Source organism: Oreochromis aureus, linkage group 16 (assembly GCF_013358895.1).
Source record: "Oreochromis aureus strain Israel breed Guangdong linkage group 16, ZZ_aureus, whole genome shotgun sequence".
Classification (NCBI taxonomy): Eukaryota; Metazoa; Chordata; class Actinopteri; order Cichliformes; family Cichlidae; genus Oreochromis; species Oreochromis aureus.
The window spans coordinates 10741529-10762573 of NC_052957.1; the positions used below are offsets into that span (position 1 = coordinate 10741529).

The following is a 21045-nucleotide window of genomic DNA, read 5'->3' on the forward strand; positions in this document are numbered from 1 at the left end:
TTCAGCGACTTTAAAGGACAATTCAGACTGGACAATTCAAACTTCACAAGAGGAACACTTTAATCTGTTTCATTCATTCAAAAGAGCTCTGATACAATTCAGTATAAGTCTTCCATTTAAGTGTCTTTATTTTGTTTTATTTTGTTCTGTTTTACATCTATTCGCCTTTAAAATGCACTATTAGTGTGCAATTTGGTTTATTGTGTTGTATATGTTTACGAATGGTACTGAGGCAATAAAGGTCCCAGTTATTCACTTCCAAGCCAACTCCTTTTGTGAGTCTCCAAAACAAAACCTCCTTCTGAACCTAGAAAGATGTCTAGGGTCTCTATTTGAAGTGAAAGTGTACTGGTCCTGAGTAGAGGCGCTACAAAACGTGGCGAGCCAGCCAGGAGGTTTAATTCCTTTTATTTTTGGAAGTTGAGCAACTGGTGCTTTCATGCCCTTTGGGTCAAATCATTACATTTGTGCATGACATTCTGGGTTGGAGTAATAAGACAACATGGATGTAATCCAAACTGAAGGTGTCAAAGTACTTAACTCTGTCCTAGTAGGAGGGTTAACAGGTGATGAGGTTGACAATGAGGTTATTGATTACTTAGGGCAGTTTGGTTCTATTGGAAGAGTAATCAAAGTAACTAGCACAGAGGCACAGTTTAAAAACACAGCCATGGTGGAGTTCCAATCAGGTGAACCAGTCCAGTTCCTCAAGGATAGCTTGCCTTGCAAAAGACAAAGCCGTAACCCAAGTGTTGTCCATCATATCCAGCTTCTGTCTGCGCTGTATGCTGCAGACAGAGGTTCATGTTTAACCCATTCTTACCTAACTGAACTAAAAGGGCTTGCCAAACTGAGTGGCGCAGATTTTGAGATGGTTTTGCTAGATGAGCTGGCCAGAATGAAGAAGTCCACTGAGAGTAACCCCGCAGTTGGACCAAATGTAACAGTGCCTAATCAGAATCTGCAGCTCACTAGTGACACAGACCAAGATGAACCAGCCATCATAGAGCATCAAAGTCCTGTTAAACTGGGCAGTGATTTAACCCACTTGCCTGAGCATGACTCTCACTCATCCTCTCCAAGTGTAGAGGTGACTCCCTCGCACAGAAAAACCACTATCTACTTACCACCTGAACAGCTCACTACACCTGAAGTACAGAGAGTAGTAGTTGAGCACGTCATTAAGAACAATGAAATGCCTTCTCAAGGTTATGCAAAGCTCAGGCCCTTCTCGGGGAAAACCCCTTGCTCTACCTTCGAAGCTGATTATGATACGTGGCGCAACAATTTTGAATTCCACCTCACAGATAGTACCATATCTGACAAACATATGGTAAGGAAAATAGTTGAGAGCCTTCTTCCACCAGCTGCTAACATTGTAAAGCACCTTGGTCCTAACGCTTCTCCCCATGACTATCTCAGCCTTCTTGACTCAGCCTATGGTATTGTTGATGATGGGGATGAGCTTTTTGCCAAATTCCTGAGCACAAACCAGAACTCAGGTGAAAAGCCTTCTGCCTATTTACAGCGGTTGCAGATAACCCTGAGTAAAGTCATTAAAAGAGGTGGCATCACTACAAATGATTCAGATCGCCAACTGCTTAAACAGTTTTGTAGAGGTTGCTGGAACAACAGCTTGATCACAACCTTGCAGCTTGAGCAGAAGAAGGACAAGCCACCTTCATTTCCAGAGTTGCTCCTCTTGCTACGTACTGAGGAGGATCGGCAAGCGGCAAAGTCCAGCCGAATGAAACAGCACTTAGGCATTTCTAAGCCTAAGGCGCATTTAAACTCCCTTGAAGTAGGAGAGTATATCACTGATGATACAGACGTATCAGCTGTTAATGATAGGCCAGTGTCTTTTGATGCACATAAGTTAGAAAGGAAACTTGCAAAGCTACAAGCTCAAGTGGCTTCGCTGAAAGCATCAGCTATTGACAGTTCAAGCCAGAACTCTGACAAGCCAAATAAGAAAACCAAACCTAAGTTCAAGGTTCTTCCTAAGGAGAAATCTGATCCAAGCGAGACTAAGCTTACTAAGAAGCCACGCCCATGGTACTGCTTCAGGTGCGGCGAGGATGGTCATATTGCTCCCTCTTGCAGCAATGAACCAAACCCTGAACTGGTTGAAATGAAACGTAAGGAGTTCAACCAAAAACTACAAGTCTGGGAGGAACAGAATATGTCAGCTTTAAACTAAAATCAGTTCCTGGGGAGGGACTACCAGGAACTGAAAGTAATCATGAACGTCCCAAACCGGAACCTCAGAGTAAAGCATCTTCTCTCTCTCGTGCAGCACGACCCCAGATTAGGTTACCCAAGGGACTTGTAGGACAGAAATGTACAGCAAATGTTACCGTGTCGGGAGTCAATTGCAGTTGTCTCCTTGACACTGGGTCTCAAGTGACCACAGTATCTGCTTCATTTTACAACACCAATCTTTCAGAACATCCCATTCAGCCCATCAGTGGCCTGGATGTTGAGGCAGCTAGTGGCCAAAATGTTCCTTACTTGGGATACATACCCATCAGCCTTAAGTTTCTAAAAAGCTTTATTGAAACTGAGCCTGAGGTTTCTAGTCTTGCTTTAGTAGTGCCTGACCTACGCTCTAACTGTGACTTGCCTGTGCTGATTGGGACAAATGCACTTGATGTTCTGTACTGACGAATATTGTCAGGGTAAAGATCCCAATGATTTGTCGCGGTCTATGGCTACAGGCAGATCCTTCGTACACTCAAGGTCAGGAGAGAGATAAACCTAGCCGGAAACGATGGCTTTGTAACTCTTAAGGGCAAGGTGCAACATGTAGTACCAGCTCAAGGGAGAGTCCTCCTTGAAGGCTGTGTCAGATCCAGCAGTGCTGGTGAATGTGCCATCGTTGAGCAGCCAACGACATCCACCTTACCAGGGGGAATTTTTGTGGAGTGCTGTCTTGTCACTTTGCCCAAGCAGCATCCTCATAGGTAACCTATATGGGTGAGAAATGAAACTGAGCATGACATAACACTGCCTTCTAGGTGTGTCATTGCAGAGCTCCATAGTCCTGGAAAGATATATGACGAATCATCTATTTCAACCAAAAATGATGACACTGTGAAATGTTGTAATGTTACTGCACAGCCAGTTGATGAACCTGCTCACCCAGATTTGACATTTGACTTTGGCAATTCTCCCCTCCCGCAGGAGTGGAAAGAGAGGGTTACCCAGCGTCTAAGTGCCTATGCTGATGTTTTTGCCCAGCATGATTTGGATTTTGGGCATGTATCTAAAGTGAAACATCACATAAACTTAAAGGACGAAGCACCCTTTAAGCAAAAGTCCAGGCCAATCCACCCAAATGATTATGAAGCTGTGAGGAAGCACTTGCAAACACTTCTTGATGCAGGAGTAATCCGTGAATCAGAGTCCCCTTATGCTTCACCAATTGTGGTGGTCAAAAAGAAGAATGGAGAGGTCCGTCTTTGTATTGATTATCGCAAGCTCAATGCGTTAACAATACGAGATGCGTACGCACTTCCAAACCTTGAAGAGGCTTTTTCAGCCCTTGCTGGATCCAAATGGTTTTCAGTAATGGATCTCAAGTCTGGTTATTATCAGATTGAGATGGAGGAATGTGATAAGCCCAAGACAGCTTTTGTGTGCCCTTTGGGATTTTACGAGTTTAACCGTATGCCCCAGGGGATCACCAACGCTCCCAGCACCTTCCAGCACTTAATGGAACGGTGTATGGGCAGCCTCAATCTGAAAGAAGTTCTGGTGTTCTTAGATGACATCATCGTGTTCTCCAGCACTTTGGAGGAACATGAAACCAGGCTTCTACGTGTCCTTCAGCAACTGAGAGAATATGGGTTGAAACTTTCTCCCCAGAAGTGCTCCTTTTTCCAAAGTTCAGTGCGATACCTGGGACACATTGTGTCTAGCAAAGGTGTAGAGACTGATCCTGAGAAGGTCAGAGCTCTCAAAACCTGGCCAAGACCCCAGACACTCAGTGACCTCAAGTCTTTTCTAGGCTTTGCAGGGTACTATCGACGGTTTGTGAAGGACTATTCAAAAATTGTCAAACCCCTGAATGATCTTACCAAAGGCTACCCACCATACAGGAAAGGCAGAAAGGTGACACCCGGTCCTAGCGGGTACTTGAACCCTAAAGAGCCTCTTTCCAGCCGTTGGACCCCTGCTTGTCAGGAAGCTTTTGAGGTAATCATAGAGAAACTGACATCAGCTCCAGTGCTTGGATATGCTAACCCAAAATTACCATACATCCTCCATACTGATGCAAGCACCTCTGGGCTAGGGGCAGCCTTGTATCAAGAACAGGATGGTGAAGTGAGGGTTATTGCCTACGCGAGTAGAGGACTTTCACCCAGTGAAAAGCGGTATCCAGCTCACAAACTGGAATTTCTTGCATTAAAGTGGTCCATTGTAGAGAAGTTCCAAGATTATCTCTACGGGAACACGTTCATGGTGTTAACAGACAACAACCCATTGACCTATGTTTTGAAGTCAGCCAAGCTTGATGCTGCCAGCTATCGCTGGTTGGCCGCTCTCTCCACCTTCGACTTTAATATTAAGTATCGTGCTGGTAAGAGCAATCAAGATGCAGATGGCCTCTCTAGGCGGCCACATGATACTGTGGGTGATGACTATGCTTCTCTTGAAGAAAAAAGAGCGAATGAAACAACCGCTTCCCATCATCTCTCTTCATCTTCCAACCGACAAGATGTGACAGCTGACACATTCAGTGTCTTGTGCCACCGTCATCTCTTAGGTGAATCTGACAATAGCCTACCTTCTATCACTTTGGTAGAGTCCCTTGATCTACACGCCGATGCAGTGCCAGACATCTACGCGGATGATGGAACATTGGGTTGTTCTGTCATACCTACTTATAGTGAGGTAGACCTCCAACAACATCAGAGGTCTGACCCAATTGTTGGGTATGTGGTCAACATGTTAGAAAATGGAGGTGAAGCTGATTCCAATCCTAACTCTGGATCCGTAGAGCTTAAACTAATGCTCAAAGAGTGGAAACGGTTGGAACTGAAAAATGGTCTCCTTTACAGAACCCGCAAATCAGGTGAAGATGTCACCTTTCAGCTCGTCGTCCCTGAGTCTTTAAGGTCCACCATTCTCACTTGCCTTCATGACGACATGGGGCATATGGGTTTGGAGAGAACCCTTGACTTGGTTAGGTCAAGATTTTATTGGCCTAAAATGGCAACTGCTGTAGAGAGAAAGATTAAGTCTTGCGGACGTTGTGTTAGAAGGAAGACACTTCCTGAAAGAGCAGCACCTCTTGTGAGTATTCAAACAACCCGTCCCATGGAACTGGTATGCATGGACTATTTATCCTTGGAGCCTGACAGTCACAACACCAAAGACATTCTGGTCATAACTGATCATTTTACCAAATATGCTGTTGCTATGCCAACGAAAGACCAAAAGGCTACAACAGTTGCGAAGTGTCTTTGGGAGCAGTTTTTGGTGCATTATGGTTTTCCTGAGCGCCTGCTTAGTGATCAGGGCAGGGATTTTGAGTCTCAACTCATTAAAGAGCTCTGTGCCCTAGCTGGTATCACGAAGGTGTGCACCAGTCCTTATCATCCAAGGGGAAACCCAGTTGAACGGTTCAACCGAACTCTTCTTGGCATGTTAGGAACTCTACAAGACAAACAGAAAACTCACTGGCGCGATTATGTGAAACCACTAACTCACGCCTATAATTGCACCAAGAACGAGACCACCGGGTTTAGCCCATACGAGTTAATGTTTGGTCGCCAGCCTAGGCTTCCAGTGGATATTGCATTCTGCCTGCCAGTTAAAGATGGCTCTCCTACATCTCACTCTCAGTATGTGAGAGCTCTGAAGGCTCGCCTTCAAGAGAGCTATCGGATCGCTGCCAAAAACTCTCAAAAGGTTGCTGAACGGAATAAACGCCGTTTTGACAAAACTATCAGGGAGTCAACTTTGGAGAAGGGTGATCAAGTGCTAGTGCGGAACCTGCGGCTTCGGAATAAACACAAGCTTGCAGATAAGTGGGAGTCAACCATGTACAGAGTGGTGGAAAAGATGGTAGATCTACCTGTGTATGTTGTACAGCCTATGAATGGAGATGGTCCTATTCGAACTCTTCACAGGGATCTCTTACTCCCTTGTGGTGACTTATCTGAAGCTGAGGAAGTTGACCAGGTCGAGCCAAAGAGTTGCAGGCCAAGAACAAGGTGCAGTCAGCCTCTGTTACTTGAGGAGCAATCAGTCTGAGGATGACTCACCTGTCTGTCCTAGGCAGTCATCTGTCATTCCTGAAAGGTTTGTTCAGGTGTTTGAAATCCCGAAGAGACAACAGCAAACAGGAAAAACGGTACCGGAGGGTAGTTGTATACCAGCTATGCCAGCAGTCTCTGTAACCCCTCAGCCTCGGGATGAGCCTTGCAGGGGCAGCTCCCCTTTGCTGCCTGCAGAGCCTGTAGGGGTATCTCCTGAAGTAGCTGAAGGAGAGGAGCCAGATGTTGTGGCTGAGCAACTCCCTACTGAAGATGATGTAACTTTACCAACTATGACTAATCAAAAATCAGCTGTGGCTGAAGACAGCATTGATGTACCATCCATTGATGTAGAGGCTCCTATAGCTATGGAACCCATTGATCTGAACCCACAAACTCCTGAAGTAGCTCTGGAGCATAAGGAAACTGTTGAAAGTGCAGAAACAAATGATCATGTTCGTAAGTCAGAAAGGACACGTCGACCACCAGGGCGCTTCCATTATCCTGAGTTGGGAAATCCGTTAATTTCCTTTGCGCAGAGCCTCCTAGAGAGCTTTAACCAAGTACTTTATACAATAGGTGACTATGAGAGTTCATCTGTAGACCACAGCGTGACGCATGAAGGGGCTCATGCTAGGTCAAAGGGGGAGGGTGTAACCCATGTGAAATACAGGGCTGCAAAATCCCTTTTTGTTATTTAAGGCTATAGCCTGTTATTGTCACAAGGGGGTGCTGTGATGCAGTCTTGTGTTCTGACGACCTTGCGTCTAGTGCGCAGGAAGCATTACTTGTCTCTTCCTGTGAGATCTTCCCTTTGATGGCGGTCAAGTGCGTGTTGGAGCGCATGGAAAATAATATCTTGGTATGCAATGCTGCAACTCGGTTAATGAGACCAGATTGTTTTATGTATAAATGCTAATAAGCTACTGCTTTATTAGGCCCCGAACTCTGACCACAAAGGGAAAACATCTGTCAAGTTATTTGTGTTGGAAAATCCCGGTGAGTCACGTGCTTTTGTTAGCTACCTGTTAAGTTAGATAATGTATTTCACTAGCCGATTCAGCTCAGAAACCTTTGAACAAAAACCAATCGGGAGCTATGAGAATCTGGTGTGTTGTTTTGCTTCTCTTGTTGTTCTTTACAGTGTGTTTATAAGTGTTGAATGCTTTGAGCTAACGATGTTTTACTGGCGATGCTAGTTGCTAATAGCTGTTAGCCACCCCACCGCCCGAAGCCATATTCCGATCGGGGAGGTATTCAGATAGAAGCACTAGCTCTGTATATATTAGAATGGTTATGTCTTAATAGATATGAGCATATTACAAGTTTAATAGTATTTGCATTGTGAATTAAGTCACATTTGCTTGTAAGCCTTAAGGATCAATGTCACTTTCATTGCTATGTCTGTTTATGTTACTGTTTAAGCTGCTGATGTTCTTTATTGTGATATAATTTTGATAAAATAGTTGATACTGGTACAAACAAGTTACTGTAACCCTTGTAACTTGGTCAAGCTAAAGGGATTGCCATTTGTTATTAATACATTTGGAAAAGAAGTTAATGAGCTCATGTTAAGTACACAAGATGGGAAAGAAATTCATTGTTCTGCACTGTTTGTGTAGATTGGTTTTTGAACTACCAGAAAGGATTCTGGAGAACCACTGACGGCGAGAACAGCCCAAATGAGATCCTGGATGATCGTGAAATGGTGTGGCCAGCCATGCGATCGGATTGTGGAACTTGCCTGAGAAACTGATTCAAGCAACCCTGGATTTCAGATAAGCCCTATGCACTATTTTTCCTACCCAGATAATAGGGTCTGCACACTGACAATTCCCCTACAGTACACCTGTTTGGGTTTCAACGACTTTAAAGGACAATTCAGACTGGACAATTCAAACTTCACAAGAGGAACACTTTAATCTGTTTCATTCATTCAAAAGAGCTCTGATACAATTCAGTATAAGTCTTCCATTTAAGTGTCTTTATTTTGTTTTATTTTGTTCTGTTTTACATCTATTCGCCTTTAAAATGCACTATTAGTGTGCAATTTGGTTTATTGTGTTGTATATGTTTACGAATGGTACTGAGGCAATAAAGGTCCCAGTTATTCACTTCCAAGCCAACTCCTTTTGTGAGTCTCCAAAACAAAACCTCCTTCTGAACCTAGAAAGATGTCTAGGGTCTCTATTTGAAGTGAAAGTGTACTGGTCCTGAGTAGAGGCGCTACAAAAGCAAAAAAGAGACGTATAAGGAAGGTAAAAAAACAAACAACAACAAATACAAACAAACAACAAATAAATTAAACATTTTTTTTTAATCAGTTCCCTAAGAAAAGAATTCATGAATAAATATATCATATTCAAGCAGAGAATTTGAGTAATAAATAATTTTTTCTGCAGCTAGAAATGAGAATGGATTCTCAACAAAGGCCTAAACAGCTGGTAGAAAGCAGGATGGATCCATGCTTTGCTGTTGCTTAATCAGAATAGCTCATACAGTAAATTTCTGACTCTACTCAAAAAGGTTTGATTTTCTTTTTCTTAAAAAAACAAAAAACAAACAGATTCTGAAGCTTGATTTAGCTTATTAATTGTTCTTAAGGTATTCCAAGGGTTATCGCGCTAGTACCTTTCTGATATTTTTAATTTGTACACTTCAAGATCACTGAGGTCTGCAGACCAAATGCTCCTAGCTTTCCTGAGGTCTAGATTAAAGCACAGAGGAGATGGGGCCTTTGCTGTGGCTGTTTTTATGCTTCCTTTCTTAAATTCTGTCATCTTGTCATGTGTTTTTTTGTCATTTGATTATTTTAGATTGGTCAACAGCTATTGTTTTCAACGTGCTATGGAATAAATTTTACTTTGACTTTAGAGGGTCTGCTATTAGAAAGAAGATATGATAAAGCAGAGAGTTGGTTAGAAGGATAAGGAGTAGAAGAAACAAGCGGTAGAAAGTATTAAAATACTACTATTGCATTGTTTTTTTCAAAGTAATTTTATACAATGGGATTCAAATACTTAAATATGAAATAAAAACAATTTTATGCTTAATATACTAAGCAAAACTCATATCTATTAAGTAGTAAGTACTACATTATGCTACGAAATGAGGGTACAGGATCAGATTTCAAACAGTGCAGAATTATGGACTGATTAATTTGTCAATGTACAGAAAGAAATGTACATATAAATTTAAAAACAAAAAATTCTGCCAAAAAAGTAAGTCAGTAAGAATTCAATTCCCTTCAATTTTATTTATATAACACCAGATCACAACAACAGTCACCTCAAGGCACTTAACAGGAGGTAATCTTTCATGTCCTATGTGTGTTTGTGTGTGTATATGTGTGTGTGTGTGTGTGTGTGAGTGTGTGTGTGTGTGTGTGTGCACATAACTTAGTTAATCTCGAACATAAGGACACAGCAAGGCAATATAATGAAATGTCAATTTGTGAAGATTTCTGAATGGTATATAGATGAATTTTACAACAATACTCCAAAAATGATGTGGAATCCTTTTAAAAATGAAAATCTTATTCAAAAAAATGAAAAAAAAAATGCCATTTTCATGTTGGATTGAGCAAATATGACATGTCATACCTCAAAAGAAAAATATTAGCAAAAATAATCTATCCAAACATTTATCCAAATAAATGTTTGCCTTAGACAACTGGTTGTCTAAATGTTTCTGAATCAAGTGGCTTCAGAAAATGTATTTATATTGCTGCATCTGTTTTGAATATTTTTGAATAATTTTAAATAAAGAACTCCAACCTTAATGGAAATCATTTTCTTTTCAAATAAATTAAACTCAAGATTCTGTTTCGTATTTTGGTGAGTTTAAAACCATATATGAGAGGATTCATAACTGGAGGGATGATGAGAAATTCAATAGTGATGAAGTTTTGGAGGCTTTGAGGTAAAGCTCTGGAGCCAAAGCGCAAGTACATCGAATCAAAAATCATTACCACTAAAAATGTGATCAAAGAGATCAGATGGGGCACACAGGTCTGCATAAACTTTACCCTGTTCTCTCTGGACCTCACACATGTTTTAATAAGATGCATGTAAGTCCACATTATAAAAAAGCCATGAGATATATAAAAAATAATTGTCAAATATGAGCTAATGTTGTTTGAAAAGGTGTCAGCTTCAGGACAAGCAAGTTTAACAATTAACCAATTTACACATAAGACTCTCTGAATGTTTAAACCACATAACCTGAGTCTTGTTGTTAATATGACATTGATGGAGAAAATGCAGAAAGGTGTCAGCCAGGAGAAACACACCAGCTGTGAGAGCCTCCTCTTAGTCATGAAAGAGTGGTAGTGCAGAGGTCGACATATAGCCAGATACCTGTCAAAGGCCATAACAGCTAAAATGGTCAAGTCACAGCTGGCAAATGAGTACATGATAAAAGCTTGTAGCAAGCATGCTTCATATGAGATGCGATGAAAAGATGACAGTAAGTCTGAAAGGAATTTTGGGTAGAAACCTGTGGACCCATAAAGTGCATTAATGCAAAAACTGCTCAGTAAAATGTACATAGGTTCATGCAGATTTTCATCCAAGACAATGAGCAGCACAAGAGAAATATTAAAAAATAAAATTAGACAATAATACAGTAAGGTGCATGAGAAGAGGGCTACTATGAAATTCATTGTCTCATTAAATCCTGATAGAATGAAACTTCTTTCATTAGACTGATTATCCATTATCAGAGAGCACATTTACCTTTTTAGCATAACAGCATGTGAGCATACAGAGCACAGAGCTGTTGCATCTGTACCTGACAAATGTCTGCACTCCTTTTACACCTCCCATTAGTTATAGACTTTGAAACAGCAAGAAAACAAACATTTGGGAATTCAGCCTTTGTTGATTTATGGATATAGAAAAACAAAATGAGTAGCTTCTCAGTTTCCAGAAATAAATAATCAAAAATGTACATAAAAATAAATTATGCATTTAAAAAGAAATTATGCATGTCATAAAATCAAAAGAATGGTTAAAGTTATTAGTGTATATTGTTCTAAAAGCAAAAAAAGGATATTTGTGAATTTGTGTTTTATCGATTATTTGTTTGTTTTGTAAGTGTCTTAGCAATCATGTTGGAAAGCTGATTTCAGCATGCAAGAAAAATGGCAAGAAAGCAGGATGATGAACCACTTTTCAAAAAAAGATGTTGATAACTATTTGATATAAGAAGCTAAAATTTCACAGGAATTATTATTTGCATTAAAATTTTGTTGCATGAAATGAATGCAAATGAGGAATAGCTGAGCAGAAGGCCTGTATAAGTGCTGGCTCAGAGGGGATCACCAGATTATTGGGGGTATCTCTCCAATATTATGGGGTTTTTATCCTGCAACATACACTACCTTGAGGTAACTATAGTTATGAACTAGTGTCATAAAAATAAAACTGAATGGAATTGTATTGAAATGAAGCTATAAAATAAACAATAACCACAAAAAATTGTTTCTTAACTTGACCACACATCTATAAATGTGTTGTTTTTTTGTAGTCAGCACATATGAAGAAGAGTAGAAAAACACAAGAGAGAAAAGGATGGTGAAAACATACTGTTCTATTTGTTTTGATATTTACATAAAACACATGCTCTGTGTTCAGTAGTATTAGGCCTGTATTCTTCTTTAACAGCACCCTCTGAGGAAAGAAGACCATTTTAAAGCAGCACTCAGCCACTGTGTGAATCCTAACTTATAAAGCAATTAGCTCCTACTCTATGTCTGAATTATTCTGTGAGGTATGAAAGTTATATTGTTCTTTCTATTCCTCTACATGGAAAGTCATGTTCAGCAGAATAGCTCATAAAGTATATTTCTGACTCTACTCAAAAAGGTTAGATATTCTTTTTCCTAAAAAAACAAAAACAAACACAAAAATAATTCTGATTAAACTTTTTTCCAGGATAACATTATGTATTTTGGCTAATTGATATGTTAATTCATATATAGAGAGGATTCAGAACTGGAGGAATGATGAGAATTTCTATCATGACCAAGTTAGCAGAACATTGATGGAGAAAATAGAGAAAAGTGTTAGATTAGGTAGGAGAAACACACCAGCTGAGACCCTAAAAGGTTGATTAGGTTCATCTGGACGTAATATTTTTAATGGGAGAAACGCTTTGTCACTCATCCAACTGAGTTCTTCAGTCTCAGCTGACTGCAGGTTTCCCCAACCTTATAAAGAGTACATTTGCACAATGACTGAAACTAGTCCACTGAATGAACAATGGGCTGGGAGGTCAGTTCCTTTATCATTAATGTGCAAATTGCCATGACCATTGATCAAAGACCATGAGTACCATTCACAGAGTTGGCTGCAATCACAGCATTGTAAGATGGTAAAGGATGTATCGTTAGACCCCCTCCTCCATCCAGAGATGGTCTTTCCCTGTATGTAAGTTGCCTCCTTGACTCCTTGCTCAAACCAGCGTTCCTCCCTGTCCAGGATGTGTACATCCTCATCATTGAAAGAGTGTCCACTGGCCTGTAGATGTAAATAGACTGCAGAGTCCTGGCCTGACGAGGTAGCTGTTCTGTGTTGTGCCATCCGCTTCGCCTGAGGTTGTTTGGTTTCCACGATGTATAAATCCTGGCAATCCTCCTGGTATCCTACCTGGTAACAGCGTACACTAAAAATTGGTCCGACCCTTGGGGTGGACCAATTTTTGGTGCTGTGTGTTTTGGGGTTTAAAAGCCACAGAGACTCGGTGTTTAGAAAAAATGTGTCTCAACTGTTCCAATACTCCTGATACATATCGGATCACTAAGGGGTTTCGCTTAGGCAGCATCTGTCCTTCTCTCCTGGAGCTTTCTTTAGGCCCCTTCCCAGCTTTGACAAACGTCCAGCTAGGATAATCACATTTACTCAGGGCCTTTTTGATGTGATGTTATTCTGCTCCCCTGGCCGCTGTGTCTGTGGGGATGGTGTTTGCTTTGTGTTGTAGCGTCCTGATGACACCCAGAGTGAATTCAATTCAATTTTATTTATATAGCGCCAAATCACAACAAAAGTCGCCTCAAGGCACTTCATAGGTACATAGAAAAACCCAACAATCATATGACCCCCTATGAGCAAGCACTTTGGCGACAGTGGGAAGGAAAAACTCCCTTTTAACAGGAAGAAACCTCCGGCAGAACCAGGCTCAGGGAAGGGCGGGGCCATCTGCTGCAACCGGTTGGGGTGAGAGAAGGAAAACAGGATGAAAGACATGCTGTGGAAGAGAGACAGAGATTAATAACAGATATGATTCAATGCAGAGAGGTCTATTAACACATACTGAGTGAGAAAGGTGACTGGAAAGGAAAAACTCAATGCATCATGGGAATCCCTGGCAGCCTACGTCTATTGCAGCATAACTAAGGGAGGATTCAGGGTCACCTGGTCCAGCCCTAACTATATGCTTTAGCAAAAAGGAATGTTTTAAGCCTAATCTTGAAAGTAGAGATAGTGTCTGTCTCCCGAATCCAAACTGGAAGCTGGTTCCACAGAAGAGGGGCCTGAAAACTGAAGGCTCTGCCTCCCATTCTACTTTTAAACACTCTAGGAACAACAAGTAGGCCTGCAGAGCGAGAGCGAAGCGCTCTAATAGGGTGATATGGTACAACAAGGTCATTAAGATAAGATGGGGCCTGATTATTTAAGACCTTGTATGTGAGGAGCAGGATTTTGAATTCAATTCTGGATTTAACAGGAAGCCAATGAAGGGAAGCCAAAACAGGAGAAATATGCTCTCTCTTTCTAGTCCCTGTCAGGACTCTTGCTGCAGCATTTTGGATTAACTGAAGGCTTTTCAGCGAGTTTTTAGGACATCCTGATAATAATGAATTACAGTAGTCCAGCCTGGAAGTAATAAATGCATGAACTAGTTTTTCAGCATCACTAAGCGACAGGATATTTCTAATTTTAGAGATATTGCGCAAGTGGAAGAAAGCAGTCTTACATATTTGTTTAATATGTGCGTTGAAGGACATGTCCTGGTCAAAAATGACTCCAAGGTTCCTCACAGCGTTACTGGAGGCCAAGGTAATGCCATCCAGAGTAAGAATCTGGTTAGATACCATATTTCTAAGATTTTCAGGGCCGAGTACAATAACTTCAGTTTTATCTGAATTAAGAAGCAGAAAGTTAGCGGCCATCCAGGTCTTTATGTCTTTAAGACATTCCTGCAGTTTAACTAATTGGTGTGTGTTACCTGGCTTCATTGATAGATAGAGCTGCGTGTCATCTGCATAGCAGTGAAAATTTATGCTATGTCTTCTAATGATGCTGCCTAAGGGAAGCATGTACAATGTAAATAGAATTGGTCCTAGCACCGAACCCTGTGGAACACCATAATTGACCTTAGTGGGTGAAGAGGACTCTCCATTTACATGTACAAATTGGAGTCTATTAGATAGATATGATACAAACCACTGCAGTACAGTACCTGTAATACCTACAGCATGTTCTAATCGCTCTAATAGAATATTATGGTCGACGGTATCGAACGCAGCACTGAGGTCTAGCAGGACAAGCACAGAGATGAGTCCACTGTCAGAGGCCATAAGAAGATCATTTGTAACCTTCACTAAAGCTGTTTCTGTGCTGTGATGAGCTCTGAAACCTGACTGAAACTCTTCAGATAAGCCATTCCTCTGCAGATGATCTGTTAGCTGTTTGACAACTACTCTTTCAAGGATTTTTGATATGAAAGGAAGGTTGGAGATTGGCCTATAATTAGCTAAGACAGCTGGGTCTAGAGATGGCTTTTTAAGTAAAGGTTTAACTACAGCCACCTTGAAGGCCTGTGGTACATAGCCGATTATTAGAGATAGGTTGATCATATTTAAGATCGAAGAATTAATTATTGGCAGGACTTCTTTGAGCAGTTTTGTAGGAATGGGGTCTAAAAGACACGTTGATGGTTTGGAGGAAGTAATTATTGAAGTTAACTCAGAAAGATCAATTGGAGAAAAAGAGTCTAACTTAACATCAATGGTACTAAGAGTAGCGGTAGATGATATTACATCTGTGGGATGATTATTGGTAATTTTTTCTCTAATGATAAGAATTTTATTTGTGAAGAAGTTCATGAAGTCATTACTAGTTAGCGTTAAAGGGATGGTTGGCTCAACAGAGCTCTGACTTTTTGTCAGCCTGGCTACAGTGCTGAAGAGAAACCTGGGGTTGTTCTTATTTTCTTCAATCAGTGACAAATAGTAAGATGTTCTGGCTTTGCGGAGGGCTTTCTTATAAATCAGCACACCATTTCTCCAGGCTAAATGATGATCCTCTAAATTTGTGACACGCCATTTCCCCTCCAGTTTACGAGTCATCTGCTTTAGGCTATGTGTTTGAGAATTATACCACGGAGTCAGGTACTTCTGATTTGAGGCCTTAGTTTTCACAGGAGCTACAGTATCCAGAGTCGTACGTAGTGAGGAGGTAAAATTATTAACAAGATAATCAACCTCTGTTGGAGTAGCGTTCAGATAGCTGCTCTGCTCTATGTTGGTACAGGGCATTGAAGATGATAACAGTGGGTGGATTATATTTTCTTAAACTTAGTTACAGCGCTTTCAGAAAGACATCTACTTTGATAAAGTCTACTCTCCACTGCTGTGTAATCAATTATTGTAAATGTAAATGTTATCAGGAAATGATCAGACAGCAGAGGGTTTTCAGGAAACACTGTTAAATGTTCAGTTTCTATGCCATATGTTAAAACAAGATCTAGAGTGTGATTAAAGTGGTGGGTAGGTTCTTTTACATTTTGAGAGAAGCCAATTGAGTCTAATAACAGATTAAATGCGATGTTGAGGCTGTCATTTTAGCATCTACATGGATGTTAAAATCACCCACAATAATTATTTTATCTGAGCTGAGCACTAAATCAGATAAAAGTCTGAGAAATCAGAGAGAAACTCTGTGTAAGGCCCAGGTGGACGATAGATAATAACAAGTAAGACTGGTTTCTGAGTTTTACAGCTGGGGTGGACAAGGTTAAGCATCAGGCTTTCAAATGAATTAAAAGTCTGTCTTGGTCTTTCGTTAATTAATAGGCTGGTGTGAAAATTGCTGCCACACCGCCCCTCGGCCTGTGCTTCGAGATTTCTGGTAGTTAGAATGACTCGGGGGGTGTTGATTCATTTAAACTAACATAATCATCCGGCTGCAACCAGGTTTCTGTAAGGCAGAGTAAATCGATTTGTTGATCAATTATTAAGTCATGTACTAACAGAGACTTGGAGGAGAGAGACCTAATATTTAATAACCCACATTTCACTGTTTTACTCTTTGGTTCAGATGTGGATACTGTATTGTTCTTTCTTTGTGATTTTTATGTTTAAGTTGTTTGTTGCTGGTTTTAGTTTGTTTTTGTCTTTTGGGAGCTGACACCGTCTCAATGGAGATGGGTTTTTGGGGGGGTAACAGGAGGAGAGAAGCTGTAGAGAGGCGTGTAAGACTGCAACTCTGCTTCCTGGTCCCAACTCTGGATAGTCATATTTTGGGGGGTTTAATAAATTTGTCCATATTTCTAGAAATGAGAGCTGCTCCATCCAAAGTGGGATGGATGCCGTCTCTCCTAACAAGACCAGGTTTCCTCCAGAAGGTTTGCCAATTATCTATGAAGCCCACATCGTTTCTGGGACACCACTCAGACAGCCAGCAATTTAAGGAGAACGATGATGAGAGTCAGACCTTAAATACTGATCCGTGTGTGTAGGTTTACGGTACACACTAGCTTTTAAATCTCCCCCAGTAATGATAGAAATCTAACAGTCTAAGAAGGCTAATCTGCCACTTTTTATATCCTCCATGGTCATCATGACAATTTGCATATTAATGATCAAGGAACTGACCTCACAGCCTAATGTTTATTCAGTGGGCTAGTTTCAGTCATTGTGCAAAGGCAATGTTTATAAGTTTGGGGAATCTTGCATTTAGCAAGTTTCACCCACCCCGTGCAGTCCTCCAAGATGCTGTCTACACATTCCTGGAAGAGGATGATGTAAGAATTTGTTATATGCTGATTGGTTGACAATAGGCTGAAATGGGGCAGGGACCAGCAGGGAACAGAGCAGGGACAGGGAACAAAGTTAACCGGAAACAGGAGCACTGTGAAAAAACTTTGAAAATCAGAAAACAAAGCATGAAAAGCACCAACAGTGGCTGATGTGGACACGTTTAATACTTTTAAACAACTGTTTCAATTCAGCTCTTGTATGTTATAACTGTGCTCTTCTCCATGGCTTGCTTACACACCAACACCAGCACAAGCAACAGTAGCCCACGGACCACATATTTTGTGCACTGCCTATGTCCTTCAAACGAAATCTCTGCAAGTGGATGAGCAGTCCATGAAGTGGAGTGGACAGCAAAACCTCTTAAGACGACATCAATAAATCAAAAAGCAATTTGGGTTAGAAACCTGTGGACCTGTGACGTGCATTTAAGTGCAGGTGCTCAGGAGAAATTATCCAAGTGCAGGTGCTTGGTGGTCCTTGTTTTTTCTCTTCATCATTTACAATCTTTCTGTGGGAGCTAAGAACAGACACATACATATATATATCTATATAATCTCTCTCTCACCCCCTGTTGGGTGATATGTGTCTGTCCTCCATCAGAGGTCTTGAAGTTTGAGGTTTCTACACAGAATCTTAACTGCTCCTAGTGTCACTGCGAGTGAGATGAGCCGTGTGGAAATATGAAAGGAGGATCCAGTCGCAGGCACTCGTGAAGGTGAGGTGGTTTATTGAACACAAAATGCAAATGGAGGAACAGCAAACGGGACTGAAAACTATCTAAACTGAAAACAACTAAACTACTGAACACAAACCAGGACCTGAACATGAAGGAGGATGAGCAGCGGAGAAAGACGACGGACAGCTGGGAAACACACAGATGAAGCAGGGTGGATACACAGACGGACCAGCAACTACAAACACAGAAGACACGACTTAAATACACTCAGAGAAACACAGGGAGATTACACACAGGTGGGGAACACAGCTGGGAGTAATCAACAAGACAAGACAGAGGTAAAACAGAACACACTCACATGAGACGCAGACCTTCACAATAAAACAGGAAACGAGAACACTACACCAAGACGCAGACCTGACACTGAGAGACAGACAGACAGAGAATGACACATGGAACCTGAACTAAACTAAACGTGAGATACAACCGAGAACAAATCCTTAAACATGAATAAACAGAAACATAGAATTCAAATAATAACCAACATATCACAAAGATAACAAAATGATCATACAAGAATAAACAAAACATTAGAACTCAAAATACTGGGTCGCACCGACCCAGAACCGTGACACCTAGGACTGCTCTCTTCTGATGTACCTGCTCTTTGGTACTGATTTTTGTTCGTGGAGAATGTGAGATGTGATGAGATTTAAATCTACAAAGACTTAAGTACATATCATAGGTTTTTTTAAAAATGTGATATATAGTTATTTTCTGTCTTCCATAAAGGCCACTACAGATTCCTGTATACAGTTGTTAGCTCAACAAAACAAAACATGCATGAGGAATATGGATGAAGAAAGGATGGGGCCCACTGAGAGTGCTAATGTAGAGGGCTCAGAATTCAATACTACGCCCCTGAGCCTTTTATATATGTAACAACTCATAAACACAAACACGGCTTCTGTGTATTTACTACTGGCAAGACTATATTTTATATTTATATTTTTATGATTTATTTTATGACCTCTCATCCTACTATATTTTCTACATTCAACTTTTTTTAAATAAGCGTAGAACGAGCAAGGTTACAGAGGTACCCACAAAGCTGACTAAACCAGAATTTAAAGATTCTAAATATACTTGAATACATTCACATTTGCTTTCAGTTTACTTTGAAAGTTTAGTTTTTATACTTTTTATACTTTTGTATACGTACACTTCCATTGTTTCTCTGCAAAAGCCAGTCAGTCTTATTATTTGAGCTAAGCAGTTGTGCTGTTTACTGCAACTAGGTTGTACACAAGTGTGAATCAAGTGCCTTCAGACAGAGTTGTTTTTGTATTGTTGCATCTACTTTGAACACTACCACATATTATTGAAGTAGAAAAACACTGAAACTAATAAACAGGCCAAATCAGCCTTTAATATACACAAAGAAATAAACTGAAACAAGCAGCCATGCTCTGTGTATTCACTTGTACAATGCATTAAAAACCAAACCAAAACAACAACAACAAAATTATAGGGTGCTGCATTCACATCTGATCTTGTGAGGCTCTTATCATCATGTACAATAGAATAATCTACCTTTCAGGATTTCATGTTTTTTTTCTTTTCATTTTTTTTCTTTAAAAAAACTAAACTCAAAATCTTGTTGCGTATTTTGGTGAGTCTGAATCCATAAATGAGAGGATTCATAACTGGAGGAATGAGAAGGAATTGAATAGTTATAAAGTTTTGGAGACGTTGAGATAAAGCTGTGGAACCAAATCGCATGTACGTTGGACCAAAAGTAATACAAATAGAAATATAAGCAAAGACGTCAGGTGGGGCACACAGGTCTGCATAAATTTGACCCTGTTATCTCTGGACCTCACACATGTTTTAATAAGATGCATGTAAGTCCACATTATAAAAAGAAAATGACACAGATAAAAGATAATTATTAGATATGTACTGATGTTGTTTGAAAAGGTATTTACTTCAGGACAAGCAAGTTTAACAATTAACCAATTTAGACATAAGACTCTCTGAATCTTTATACCGCATAACTTGACTCTTGATGTTATCAGGACATTGATGGAGAAAATGCATAAAGGTGTTAGCCAGGAGAAACAAACCAGCTGTGAGAGCCTCCTCTTAGTCATGAAAGAGTGGTAGTGCAGAGGTTGACATATAGCCAGATACCTGTCAAAGGCCATAACAGCTAAAATGGACAAATCACAGCAGACAAATGAGTACATGATAAAAGCTTGTAAAAGGCACCCTTCATATGAGATGTTATGAAAAGATGACAGTAAATCTGAAAGGAATTTTGGGTAGAAACCTGTGGACCCATAAAGTGCATTAATGCAGAAGCTGCTCAGTAAAGTGTACATAGGTTCATGCAGATTTTCATCCAAGACAATGAGGAGCACAAGAGAGATATTGAAAAACAAAATCACACAGTAACACACTAAAGTAGATAAGAAGAGGGGTATTTTGAAACTCACTGTTTCATTAAATCCTGATAGAATGAAACTTCTTACATTAGACACATTATCCATGTTCAGAGAACACATCTACCCTTTTAGTGTAACATGTGAATGTATAGAGCACAGAGCTGCTGCATCTGTACCTAACATCTCTAACAATATCTAACAATATCTGCACTCCACCTTCACCTCCTGGTAATTATTGCCTTTAGCTCAACTTGGGAATTCAACCCTCTTGGTCTTAGAAAAGAAAACTGATGTAATGACCACAGCACAAGTAGCTTTGGAGTTTCCATAAGTAAATAATTAAAAAATATTTAATACAGCATAATACAATACAATATCATCCAGCTCTAGTAAGGGTTTGAAATAAATAATTTGTAACTGAGTTGTCTAATAGTGGAACTGTTCTTTTATTTGTTTTCATCTTATGGTTACACACATATAGTGATGGTGTAAAATATTTTGTTTTGGTAGCTGGACTTTCTGTTCTCCGTTGACATGTTTTCTTGTTACATGTAACTTGACAAAAAGTCCTGACACTATAGATAGAAACTGCCTCGTCTGCCGAAACTCAACTTC

The 21045-nt window shown here is 40.3% G+C and overlaps 1 protein-coding gene and 1 pseudogene across 1 annotated transcript; both read right to left on the minus strand.

The window, feature by feature from the left end:
• Positions 1-10050: 10050 nt before the first annotated feature.
• On the minus strand, positions 10051-10980 carry LOC116320679 (olfactory receptor 4Q2-like). Its single transcript, XM_031740349.2, has one exon. It carries the CDS (start codon positions 10978-10980, stop codon positions 10051-10053), a length of 930 nt encoding a protein of 309 aa, XP_031596209.2.
• Positions 10981-19621: 8641 nt separating this feature from the next.
• Positions 19622-20535, minus strand: LOC116320677 (annotated as a pseudogene).
• Positions 20536-21045: the final 510 nt, after the last annotated feature.

Excerpts from the sequence above, each read along its gene's own strand:
- LOC116320679 (XM_031740349.2), bottom strand. The coding sequence starts at position 10,980 with ATGGATAATCAGTCTAATGAAAGAAGTTTCATTCTATCAGGATTTAAT.